At 36.8% G+C, this 14,074-nt stretch overlaps 1 protein-coding gene across 1 annotated transcript in view; it reads right to left on the reverse strand.

Annotated features, from left to right (window-relative positions):
- mib1 (E3 ubiquitin-protein ligase mind bomb 1) overlaps positions 1 to 13,616 on the reverse strand; it is a 648,848-nt gene extending 635,232 nt beyond the window's left edge. Inside the window, exons 1-4 of the mRNA XM_089631187.1 lie at positions 13,422 to 13,616; positions 11,954 to 12,149; positions 11,260 to 11,456; positions 8,283 to 8,450 (exon numbers count right to left, since the gene is read on the reverse strand). Of these exons, the coding sequence (XP_089487313.1) occupies positions 8,283 to 8,450; positions 11,260 to 11,456; positions 11,954 to 12,149; positions 13,422 to 13,535 (675 nt within the window). The 5' untranslated portion in view covers positions 13,536 to 13,616. The remainder of the gene's footprint in view (positions 1 to 8,282; positions 8,451 to 11,259; positions 11,457 to 11,953; positions 12,150 to 13,421) is intronic.
- Between the last annotated feature and the right edge of the window lie 458 nt (positions 13,617 to 14,074).

Here is a 14,074-nt window from a genome sequence, read left to right on the forward strand (position 1 = left end):
ATCATCCACGTTCACATGATCGGCGGCGGAGGTATCTCCAACTGCAATAATTGTTGAATCTTCTTCAGTAGGCTTCTCAACCAACACTGCAGTTACCACATTATTTGAGTCACTATCAATAGAAATATTTTGGCCAGATGTATTTGCAGAAGGCTGAGTAAAAAACTTGTCAATTTTGGGCAATTTTTGTTTACTATCTTCTCTTTCTTGGCGTTGTTTGCGTTTAAATGCACCACTGGGTTTCTTCTTTTTATCCATATTTTAATACGCTACAAGTGTCGTTGGGGAATGACGCACATATCACTATCCGTCAATTTGACAACACTGCCAACCTACAGAAAGAATTTAGGGGAAATCCCTAGGCATAACTTTTGAATTTCTCTCAACTGAGTTGTCATGATTAAAGTGGGGTTGGAAATTGCAACCTCTCATATTTATTTTGAAAATGGGAGAAATTTCCAAAAGTTCAGTTCGATCGAGATTTCTGGTAAGGATTCGAGGGCCCCCTGAGCTTGAGGGCCCCGGGGCACTGCCCCGCGTAGCCCCTAGGTAGCTACGCCGCTGTACACAGGCCATATTTGGTTCAGTTTGGGATTGGAGTGGGTCGATTCGTTGTATTCAGCATTATTGCTAAAATGCAAAAAGTTCTTTAGCAATAAAAACCGCCTGTATGAAAGGGTACGTGCAAAAAATGGAGCTTCAAATATCGGACTTTTGGACCTGTACATCTTTTCTTCTGGTTTCTTTACCAAACTTTGCACTAAAATGATTGCAAAAAATATTCTCATTTCGTTGATTGTTGTTGGATGCCACGAACTTACAAGGCTTCGACAAGCCTTGTAAGTTCGTGGCATCCATCCGTCCGTGAAAGGTGAAGTAGAATTGCTAAATTGCTCAGCAAATTTGTTTGATCCACTATCAGTTGCATCAGTTCTTCATCAAAAAAGTAGGTGAAGAATTCATATTCATCTTTACAATTATTGAGTGCTTCAGGAAAGCCAGATGTCGATCTAAATTCAAATGGTGGTTGCAAAACATCTCTTTCAGAGTCTTGTAGGAACGTCTTCTACTTCGCTTTCATGTTCATCTTGTGATGTAGAAAAATCCTCACTTATAGTGGTCTAACTTCCGAAGGAGCTAATATTTTTATATTCACTCTCACTTGACATATTGGAACACAAAAAAATCAGTTTATGATAACACAAAGTACATAAACGGTATAAAAGTCACTAATAAATAGACATACTGTTACATTAGAGCTTATTAACGTAACTTATAGTTATAAGTTGTTACATTAGCCTTCAAGCCAAGTAATATTCTATAGGTGAGTACACAAGCTGAGCTTGTACTCCAATCTTCAGGGTGTGGATTATATATAGTCAATTTCCCAAATGAAACAAGTCTCTTGATATGAGTTTTTATTGTACAGGTAATACAGGTAATACAGGTTATCAAACAGATCTACAAAAGGTACATAGCTCTTTAAGGCCTGACTTGTTTCTAGCTATCTATTGACTCTAAGGGCTCTGATGGACAAAGGTATATTATTCGCTCACGTGTAAACTAGGCTGAAGCGGTGAATGATGGGCAGGGGCCATAGGCAGGTGCCTAGGCAGGGTGCAGGACGAAGGGCGGCTATGATGGGCGGCTGCCATAGCACGGCCTAGGCTGATGCGGTAGGGCGGGAATACGACGAAGGGCGGCACAGAAGCGGCCTGAGGCGGCCAGGGCGGCTAACCTCGTGGGTGGCAGAGCGGTGGCAGCGCGAAGGGCGGGAATACGACGAAGGGCGGCACAGATGGAACCTCGTGGGCTGCGGCGGGTGCACGGCCGCGGCCCAGGGATATGACGCAATCATATCCATGATAGTGTAGTCGGCTGAAGATTGCCTGGACGTGATAACTGAGTCTAGAGACGCGGCACATTATAAAACGAATGCAGGCCGATCCATTATTACGGGCGCCTTTTGGCGGTAAAATGCTAATCACGAACTAGTCTCGAACATGTTGGCTGCTACGCGTCTCTCGGGGAACTGAAGCGTGGGCCGGCTTGCGGGGGGAAGCTTGTCCCTTCCACCTCTATTTTTGGTGCCTGTTCCGATGCCCTTATAAGGACACGTTTTGCATCTTAGCCATATGATTGGTTGTAGGTACTTATAGGCCTACGTGACCAATATCAGGCGGAGACATCGCGGATGTACGTGTATGTATTGGTGTTCACCCGATTGTAGACACGCCGAGATGCGTATATATTAGTGTGTTTACACGCTCTGGGTGCATGTTTGATTCCCGGCCTCGCGTGCTTGACATACATAACTATACAGTAAGCTCTTGCAAGCTTTGTGCAAACATAACACTACCCTCCTTGTCGATGAAACAAGATCCCAGGCAACGTGGCTGAAGCAGGGCAACGTCCTCTTGTTTGCCGTACGAGAGGTACAAAACTACCTCATTTCACAAAGATTTAAACACTCCCTAACGAGCCAAAACAAAAATTTAACTACCTGAGAGCCAAGTTGAACAATCCCTAACAAATACACTGAACAAGGGTTGCCAAACCTCTTTCAAAAATAATTGCAGAAATGATCTCCAAGGCGCGATACAAAACACGCTATGATTTACATACACAACTTTTTTCCAAACAAAAGAATACACATGGCCTTCTTCCCAAACAGAAAAGAATACATACGATTTTTCCAAACAGAAAAGACTACACATCACCTTCTTTCCAAACAAAAAGAATACACCTGGCTTCCTTTTTTTTTCTTAAAAAAAAGACAATACCAAAACAACCAATGTAGCATACAATGTGGTATTACCGAATGGATGTACACAATTTACCACCAGGCCTACACTTTCCATCAAACCACAAAAGAAGAACAATTAACAATGTTCACAATTGTACAATGTTATACAAAATGATATTTTGGTTAGAGAATATTATACGCTTATGCGATTGACCAAAATCAACCCATATTTCGCGTTTATTACAATGAAATTCTTAAACTAGACATGTTTTTTTTATACACAAAATTCCTGTTATGGAATGTGTACGCTGATTAGGTATATCATGCGATTGATCGAAATCAACCCATATTTGCGTCTTTAACAATGAAATTCTTGACACTATACAACACAAGTATCAATACACATGTTATGTTATTTCTTATTATCCATTGATAATTTTGAAAAACGGAAAATAACAAAAATTCCACTCAAGATTTTAACAATATATTCTCATTTAGTCATGGTTTGTCTGGTTGCTAATAATTCTTAGGCATATAGACCAATCCTCTCGTATCGCATATTGATTATACAGGTCAACGCTACCAAGACCTACCATGTAATTAATTATAAGGCTAATATTATCCTATGACATTTAACGATTTATTTCCTATAAACCGTACAGCGCTGTACCAGGTGTCAACAAGAAACACCAGCACGTCGTAACGAAAACGTTCGACAAAATTTTCAGAACACTCATAAAGTGTTCTCACCAAATGACCAGACAAAACCCAAAATGACCTTAAGTGCAATTATTAACCCAATTCATTGGTTAAGATTCAATAATGTCCCAAAATGACATAAATATGCAACCACCATTTGTCCTTAATGACCAACAATTTTAGATTTCCAAATCTAAGACATAATTACGTTATCTTTACAAAAACTATTTCTTCTTACCGGGTATATATTATAATTCATCTTCCTATGAGAACATACACACCACACTTGACATGGCGTAACACATATTACAATTACACAATTTTATTTCGTCTCAACTTTATGAAGGACTTTACACGCTGGTTTTTTTTTATTGATACCGAGGCAATCAAATACGTGTTTACAACTAAAAAAATTTACACCATAATTGACATGGCATAACATATAATACAATTACACAATTATAATTTACAAACATATTACATACCACTCAACAACTACTGTGTGTGATAATTCAATCTCTGTTATATAAGACTTATTCGAGTCTTTTTAATTTAAAAATCGAGAACTACATAATCCGATTTCTAGAGATTGACTTCCTTAAAAATAACGACACGTATTCACTGCGCAAGAAGGAGAAAAGAAAAAAAATTCCAGAAAAAAAAAACAAATAATTGGTATGTAACCAATTAAATACAAAAACATTTGACATAATTTTCTATATAAGAGAATGTCTGAACAAAAACCACATACGGGGTTTCTCATTTGAACTATACAATTTATAACACAAGATATTTGAGTTATATTTACAAAATGGGTTCCTAATCTACCACTGATAACTTTAAGTGATGAAGAACGAAATCATCACTTCAAAAGTACAGGACATTTCTTACGCCGTTTCCTGTCAACGAAAAGAAGATTATATATACAAATATAACCTTAATTTGTACTAAAAATTGGTATATATTCTTAGTACAATAATTCCACGAAATATAAATTAAGTTTATTTTTCGGTCCCGGGCAGGATATTGAATGCTTAAGGCGGTTTTTTCCTTACTATAATAAAAAAATTCCACTAAAACTTAAGGTTCTTGAATTTAACCCTCAATCAATGTAACGTGTCGTGTTTCGTAACGAAATATATACAAAAATGTATATTTTTAAATATAATTTTATATTACTTATGTAGTTATTTCATAACTACAATGTATTAACTTTTATTTCAATATAATTACTATTGTTATGAATGAATTTGATTTTTTGCTATACGCTATTGCAAATCCAGTTAAAAAAAAAATTACTATGTATTCCTACTAGAAGGTCTGCAAGCGTCCTTGACAGCCAACTTAATAGATAACAAACATCAAAGAAAAACAGCGTGGTTAAAGTGTCAATCGGCACAAGATTCACTCAAAGGTTCATGACGCCCTTGAGTTTATACAAAACGAATGACACCAACCTCTATTATTCAGCTGATTCTACTAAAAAAAACGCGAACGAAATAGTATTCAATAATTATTACGTATTTTAAATACAAAAAAACATATCATACAACTGCTTCGCGGCGAGCTTTGACAAATGTTTGTTATTATTATTATGCGTAAATATTGTCTGTTGCGACGCGGGAATAATAATTCTTTTGTCAGTATTTTAATAGTCGTGAATTATTAAGATATATCAAGTTACTGCTCGTAGCGTGTTTTATTTTTGACCAAACATTTATTTTCTGTGTAATATTTTTCTGTTGCGAGTTTTTATTCTGATCCATGATTTATTTTTTGTTATATTACTTTTGCGGCAAGTTAATAATAATAATTCCTTGTCGGTATATTATTAACAGTGAAATTGTTAACGATATTTATTCTCAGACCGGATGAGCAAAGTGATTGTAATTGTAATGACCGCCGTTGCCTTTTCAAAATTTAAAATTCTACCAATATTGGGAGGATCCATGATTTAATAATGGGAACGACCGGTAAAGTCTATGGATCTTAATTTAAAAACAACCAATACGATATTTATTAAAGAATGTGAAATAAACAATAACTGTATTTAATCCTATCGCAAATTGACACTTGGAAGTTCTTTATAGTATTTGAATTATTTCAACTTATTATAATGAAACAGATAAGCAAAGCTTAACCTGACAAAAGGAATCATTTCTATATGAAACAATTAAATTGCATTTCAAAATTGAAATAACACCTCTATCTCTTGGAAACAACCACATTTAATGTTTATTACGCCGTAATTTCTCGTATTTGTTTATTGCGTATTTAGAAATTGGAACTGCGCATTACGTACATGCGTAACCCGGCGGACAAAGCGCGTATTACTACGTATGTGTACCGGTCGACGGAACAAACACTCCCGAATCAGAAATGAATTATAACACACAGCTGTGGATAAAAACATTAATAGACAAGAATATTACAGTAACACATTACAAGAAAAGACACATTCCATCGGGTAATTGACTATCCAGTTGTGGCGCCAGTGTTACATTAGAGCTTATTAACGTAACTTATAGTTATAAGTTGTTACATTAGCCTTCAAGCCAAGTAATATTCTATAGGTGAGTACACAAGCTGAGCTTGTACTCCAATCTTCAGGGTGTGGATTATATATAGTCAATTTCCCAAATGAAACAAGTCTCTTGATATGAGTTTTTATTGTACAGGTAATACAGGTAATACAGGTTATCAAACAGATCTACAAAAGGTACATAGCTCTTTAAGGCCTGACTTGTTTCTAGCTATCTATTGACTCTAAGGGCTCTGATGGACAAAGGTATATTATTCGCTCACGTGTAAACTAGGCTGAAGCGGTGAATGATGGGCAGGGGCCATAGGCAGGTGCCTAGGCAGGGTGCAGGACGAAGGGCGGCTATGATGGGCGGCTGCCATAGCACGGCCTAGGCTGATGCGGTAGGGCGGGAATACGACGAAGGGCGGCACAGAAGCGGCCTGAGGCGGCCAGGGCGGCTAACCTCGTGGGTGGCAGAGCGGTGGCAGCGCGAAGGGCGGGAATACGACGAAGGGCGGCACAGATGGAACCTCGTGGGCTGCGGCGGGTGCACGGCCGCGGCCCAGGGATATGACGCAATCATATCCATGATAGTGTAGTCGGCTGAAGATTGCCTGGACGTGATAACTGAGTCTAGAGACGCGGCACATTATAAAACGAATGCAGGCCGATCCATTATTATGGGCGCCTTTTGGCGGTAAAATGCTAATCACGAACTAGTCTCGAACATGTTGGCTGCTACGCGTCTCTCGGGGAACTGAAGCGTGGGCCGGCTTGCGGGGGGAAGCTTGTCCCTTCCACCTCTATTTTTGGTGCCTGTTCCGATGCCCTTATAAGGAGACGTTTTGCATCTTAGCCATATGATTGGTTGTAGGTACTTATAGGCCTACGTGACCAATATCAGGCGGAGACATCGCGGATGTACGTGTATGTATTGGTGTTCACCCGATTGTAGACACGCCGAGATGCGTATATATTAGTGTGTTTACACGCTCTGGGTGCATGTTTGATTCCCGGCTTCGCGTGCTTGACATACATAACTATACAGTAAGCTCTTGCAAGCTTTGTGCAAACATAACAATACATTCCCATGAAGTTCACTAAAAAACACGTAACGTAATAATATTGTTATAAAAACTGCGCCACTTGCGTTGAGAACCACTGACTAGCGACCAGAGATGTGCTTTATTTCAAATAAATCCATTTCAAATGGAAATGCAAAATGCAAAATGGGTATTTTCCATTTTGCATTTTAAATGCTTTTCTAAAAACCATTTTGCATTTTGCATTTTAAATGCTTTTCTCAATGCATTTTCCATTTTAAATGCTTTTTTGCAACATTCTTCCTACTATCTCAACTCATCTTTTTTTCATAAGCCCCAAATATCAGTCGGTCCTTAACCTCGCTATGAGAGATAATTTATATTTGTCAAGTTGCTCCCTGGTAGGAGCCCTGGCAATTGAGTGATACCATTACAAAAAATACTGATTCAAATACTGAAAATGGGGCCATGAGGCTGTAATAATGTTAGATTTAGCAGTTATAGCAGTTTCTATGTTTTTACGTTGGCAACATTAGTCCCGCGCAAATTTTTTGTGATTTCATTATCTGTAGTCGTGGTGTTTTTGGATTTACCATCATGTAATATGTTTGTTTTACATTGATGTCCATTATTAAATGACAAAATTGTTTAAAAATTCTATAATTATTTTAATTGTTTAACCTGAGAAACCATTTTGCATTTTCAATGCATTTTGAAAATTGGTATTTTGCATTTTGCATTTGAAATGCTTTTCTAAAAACCATTTTGCATTTTGCATTTTCAAATGGAAAAATTTTGACCCATTTCCATTTTGCATTTCAAATGGTTTTGGGTACCCATTTTGAACATCTCTGCTAGCGACGTAACTTGTATGGGAGTGACGAAAACTCACCCGTTTGCTTCGCCTGACTTCAAAATCCTAAACGCGATGACACAGGAACAAACTTGACGCGCACGAACGTATCACGAACGTTTTGTGGGTTTCGGTAAAGTTTTTTTTGTACCTGAGCGTACCTGATACGGCTTGTTGCGTTTGGGTGATACTTTGACGGACGTATTATGTACGTTCGTATGCATAGGGCGGTTAATTCAATTTTTCAAAGCCAGTTTCTGACCTAAGACCAAATGGCAGGTTGTTTCAGAACTGTCCTCACACTTCGGAACATTAATACGAAAGGGTTCAACCAATCAGACTTAACCGACCCGAGCGTGATTATCCTATGTTTAAATTATTCTACAGTTGAGTATGATGGTGCCAGTAATAACTTACCTTCAGATCGGCCATACCCTCGAAGCCCACCCGGTAGAGGTTCTTGGCGCCGTTGTCCCACACGACGTAGGCGGCGGAGCGCGGACTAGCGGCTGACCAGTCTTGCACCTCATTCACCTTCCCGCGACGCCCGTTGCCCCCGTCTTGGTCTTCCCACTGCCAGTCAACCTGAAACCACACTCTGTATGTATTAGTATATAATATATCCATAGTGTACATCACCACAATCAGCGGGAGCGAAGAATTAAATCTTCTCGGTATGACAAAACATAAATAACTCGATTTTTTTTTCTTGTGAGACAGTATGATAATTTGTCAGTTTCAACATGCTATAAAGGGGGAATTTTCAAATTTATCACTGGCCGCATTGAGAAGGTACAACTTAAGGCGAAATAGGTAGATTTGACCTGAAATTTGTCATTTTTTAGGCCAATTTTAGACGTATGGACACTTTTCTTCAAAAAAACACAAATTGATTTCGAAAGATCGTTATTTTATCTACCAAAGAAAGACGTTAAATTTTGAAAAATAATGTTATTTTCATATAATAATAAAGTGTTACCGTTGGTCAATGTGCAGATTTGTTGCATTTTCAAAGGTGAATTTGTATTATACATTAAACAAATATTTCAAATCATATAATTAATTATACAGTGAAAAAAATCGATAAATTATCTACCAAAAGTATGTATAAGAATTTTGTTTTTATTTCAAATAAAATTACTAATAAATAAATCCGAGCACGGGTTTTGTGATGAAAATCCCTCAATTTGATTATTTATTTATGGTCTTACAAATTGGTATAGTTCCGATTTTTTTACAAAAATGATTTACCAAGACATTATAGAAACATTAGAAATAATTTATGACCAAAAAATATATTCTTAAAGTATATAATAGTAATTCATTTCGATTCGCATTTGTTGTTTGTTCGTTGTTTGTGATTACCACAGCGCAAGCCGAAATTTTGTCATTCTCCGCTGCGACAGGGCGGCGAGCGGACGTCTAGTCCACGCCGGTCTAGTTAATAACATTTTAAAGAAATTCCTCGCTTGAAAATGGGGAGGAAAATACCCTTGGAAAAAAGTTTTATTAGAAAACACAAATTACAACATCAAAAACGTATGTGGGACACATATTTTCAGAAAAAACAAGGGTTAGTGATATTTAATTATCCATGTACATTGTACGTACTTATATGCTACAGGGTCGTTCGAACGAATCAGTCAGAATACGCATTTATTTTTTATAACATTTGGCGATAATTTTCTGTTGTTTAATTTCCAGGGAAAATAATCAACTATGGACTATCAGGAGTTTATGTTTATCATCGATGTTTCATGTATAAATGTTAAAACTTATGCCAAAGTACATGAAACTGTTTGTGATTGGTGGTCAAAAAGTGCCATGAACCAAATAAATTTTGATTTGTGATGTGCGATTCAAATCATGTTTTTGTTCATAATTTCTATTCTATTGTCCAATTCACTATTACATGGGTATTATTTAACATATTTAATATTTTTTGTGTTACTGTTTGTCGATTTCATAATTTCATGTTGTGAATTGAGCCTCTTGTACTAGGAAAAAATTATTATTTTATTTATTATTGATATCCTTTATTTTTGATATCCTTACCTATGATTTTTCAATTGAAATTTACCTCGTGAATTTAATAACATTTCGAAAATCAAACAATAGTCAGGTCTTTCTACCTCCATTATGGGCCGTTCAAGTATTACGTAAGCAGATTTATTACAATTATTTACCCCCTCTTCCCCCTTGTAACCAAAAGTAAGCGAAGCTCTTACCCCCCCCCTACCATGCTTACGTAAAAATTGGTACCTATATGCATTTTTCTGTTAATGTAATCTTTTTTTTAAGCGAGTACCTAAACATATTAATTATTTGTGGGAATCCTCGAATATGTATTCGGTTTTCAAACATAGACAATGTGTGAGTTGCCAATGTGTAAAAAAAAATAACTACTGCTGAGCAGTGCTGACGTAATCACTATTTCGACCCCCCCACCCTCCCATGTCATCAAAAATAAGCAAAGAAAAGACCCCCCTACCCCCCTATAGTGCTTACATAATACTTGAACGGCCCCTAACCATGAAAACAAATACATGAAAGCGATACAATATTATGCAATCGCATAACTACATATGTAGGTAGGTACCGTAGAAAATAGTTAAAAATAAAACCTAATTATAATACATATACTACTTCAGTTGTAAGGAATTAACCCTATTTTCAATATCATACGTATCAAATCAAGTAATACTTTGAAGATAAGTATTAGAAATAAAACTTACTGGTAATAGTATATTCATATGTCTACCTATTTTGTATCTACTAGGTCAACGCTGCATTTGTATTTAATTATGTTTACGCACTCCGACGTATAATTTACAAATATGTATGTAACTACTTATTAGGAAGAAAGCTACAACTGAGAATTCAACAACAATAATCGTTATTTCATCGGAACCATGCTGTAGTTTTCGTCAGCCGCGCGGGTATACAGCAGGCAGTGGAATGAATTCGGTATTTCTATCTCGTTCTAAAAAAATGTCCGATTGCGAATCGAAATTTGAATTCTCGGCCGCTGGTTAAGACGCCTTAACATGATCTGTCTGTGGATTTATTATACTCTTGATGTTGGGATGGCAAAACAAAAATTGGTTAACTATCTCTAATCAACTGCAAAGTTAAAATTGTAACGTTTAATGTGGTAACAATGATCTAAAAATATACTGCACATGTACAGCAGTAAGAACTGAACCATCATCAGAAACAAAATCATCGGAATCAAAGGATCTCTCCGTCAGAAGAAGTGGGCGTCACTAAACCGCATCCGGTGCAATCATAGCCGCTGTGTGTATATGATGCATAAATGGGGAAAAGCCTAAGCCTTCTGAAGTGTGTTGTCTGTGACTACTCTATAAGTGTATAGTGAGTAGTATGTACTGACCCCCCGGACGACGCGGGCCCCCGGGAAGATGCCGCGCACGGCCTGCTTCTTGCTCTTGCGGCGGGGCTCCACGAGACAGCGTTGGCCGCCGGGAGCACTGATGCGGTAGAAGCGATGGCGCAGCTGGTGCTTGTCCCCGTGGTAACACACGGAACACAAGTCATAGTTGGTGCACTCCCCACACTTCCAGCGAATACCTGCAACAAACAAACATTTATTTTATTTTATTTTAGTGTATTGGTGATAAATTTTACATGTTGCATTAACCAGTGAAGTTTCCATATTAAATTTATGTTACGCACAGAAAAAGACATAAATAAACAGAAAAAAATATAACACCTTATTGAAAATAACTAAGATATCTTAGATATCTTACACATGTTAATGAAAATAACTGAGATATCTTACACACAGCAGGGGGAGAGGGTACATAATTAACAATTTGATTTAATTTTCACCAATATTCATTTAGTAAACTGAACTAAGGACAAATGGAAAATATCAGCATCTGAAAATATATTATTAAGTTTTGTGCATGTCCTTCTGAAAAATGAATGTTGTGTTTAGTTAATTTTTTGAGTGTGGGATGTGGAATAGTGCCCACACATATCAAAATATTACCTTCAGTCTGGATAATAATTATTATAGGCATTCGCACGGGTAATAATTTAATGTATTATAGCAGAGTACTCACCGAAGATGGGCTGTTGTCTGCAAGTGTCGCACATGGTGCCGTCGTGCTTGACACCAGTGGGTGCACTGTCCAGCACGCGCAGGTCGTATGCGCCGCAGCAGCGGTAATTGGCTGCCGTGCCATTGTCCCACACCACCACTACCTCCTCGGGGGATTCGAAATTGCGCACCGTGCCCACGTGGCCCTCCCCTCCATCCTGCAATCAATCAATCAACCCATATGGCTTTTAAAAACATAATGAAGCCCAAACAATAATAAGGTAAAAGCATTAGGTACATTAGTTAGTTAGACATACACTTTATACACATACACAAAATTACAGAAATACACTGACAAGACCCAGCAACCACAGAGTGTGCTTTACTGTAGACGAATGTATCAACTGACGAGTGTGAGATAGAATACACCACACTCTAGCAAAGGGAATCAGTCGGATATGCTGTGGTTGGTAGTAGTCCAATTCAATTGCATGGGATTAAACTGTCATTGCAAAATTTTTATGTACGATTATGTACTAAAGCGAAGCGTTTTTTGGTGCAGCCGGTAGAATTTCACTAGAGATATACCATAAACTTCAACTGGATAAGCGAGGTTTAGTTCAATAAAAACTGGTACCTACGAGTACCGTGGATATGCATTTTTGTTGAAATAATCCTTTGATTCAACTTAATTACAATAAGGAACTATGATAAAGTTGTTGAATTCCCCCTCATGCTTAGTATGCAAAAAATTAAAAAGTGGCACTTGGTTTCAATTTAATTACTAAAAGAAACAACTAATTATGTCAGGGGAGATGGTAAAAGATGCATTAAAGTATCATTTTTTCTCAATCAAAGTTGTGTTTAAAGGTTAGGAAATATGCATAAATTATTGAAATAACCCAAAATAACTTAAACATTTATTTTGTGGATGTTTACATCACCCCTGACTGTTGTTTCACTTAATAATGAAGTTGAAATCAAGTGTTTTTATTTTATTTGAATTTTGAAATTTGAAACGACTATTTCCCTTGTCGCAGATGGAAAATAGTACAATTTGATAGCTATTTAGTTCAAATCAAAATGAATATTTCGCGCCATTAGTATGGTGGCCATCTATCATGTTGGTAGAACCATAACCCGCAATAAATGATTAAAAAAGGTTTTTTGTCTATTTCTACGAAAAAAATTTTTAATTTCTAGGTTCTTAGTTTGGGTTTCTTAAAGAAACATTGCTTTTGGTAATTATTACATGTTCAATTTTCCTTTCAAGAATCCATACTCAAAAAGTACACACATTCAGTAATTCCAAACAAGGTGATTAAAATTAACATACTTAAGAGTATTTTAGCGCTTACAGGAACCTACCATGCTTACTTTCTTGCATAGTTACCTTTAAAACTACACATTGAGAAATTTCACGACGATAAACAAATTTACATGATGTTATTGAAAAGTTTTTGTTTATTTTAAACTTTTTTTAACCTAACCTGTTTTCCCCACTTCCAGTCGGGGCCACGGATCACTCGAGCCCCGACGCCCTCCATCATGAAGCGGGTGGCCCTGCTGGCCGAGGGTGGCGTAGAAGTGTTAGTTGCCTCCATCAGGCTCAAACGTTAATATTAAGCTGTGACTATTTCAAACGACCCTAATTTGACAGCCAATCTGACACATCTGACAGCAAAACACTTTAATGTATACCTATGTTACCATAAGATAAAATAAATTGCGAGAAACCATAGTTCTTGCTTGTAACTTGCAACTTTCCATAGAGTCTTTTAGCATTTTTTTCTCCGATAGTTTCAGATGTTTCGTTTATTGAAATGTTTTATTAATAAAATTAAGGGTCAATTTTTACTTACGACTACCGTTTTTAATAAACATTACAAATAATACCGTGAATGACAATAAACAACAACTTTTTCATTAAAGATTATGGAAAATAGTGCTTTTTAATGGCTATATCCTTCAATTCAAAATTAATATTTTACATATTTAGTATGGCGGTCAACTGTCATGTTGATAGAACTTTAACCTTTAATTTGAAGTACAATATTTATTATAATTAATCTGTTACTTATAAAATCTAGCATTTGCGTTTTTTTTTAAATTGAAACTAAAAATAATATTGATATAAAATTAG

This window comes from Hesperophylax consimilis, chromosome 4 (genome assembly GCF_061612785.1).
Source record: "Hesperophylax consimilis isolate HC1 chromosome 4, BYU_Hcon_1.0, whole genome shotgun sequence".
Lineage (NCBI taxonomy): Eukaryota > Metazoa > Arthropoda > Insecta > Trichoptera > Limnephilidae > Hesperophylax > Hesperophylax consimilis.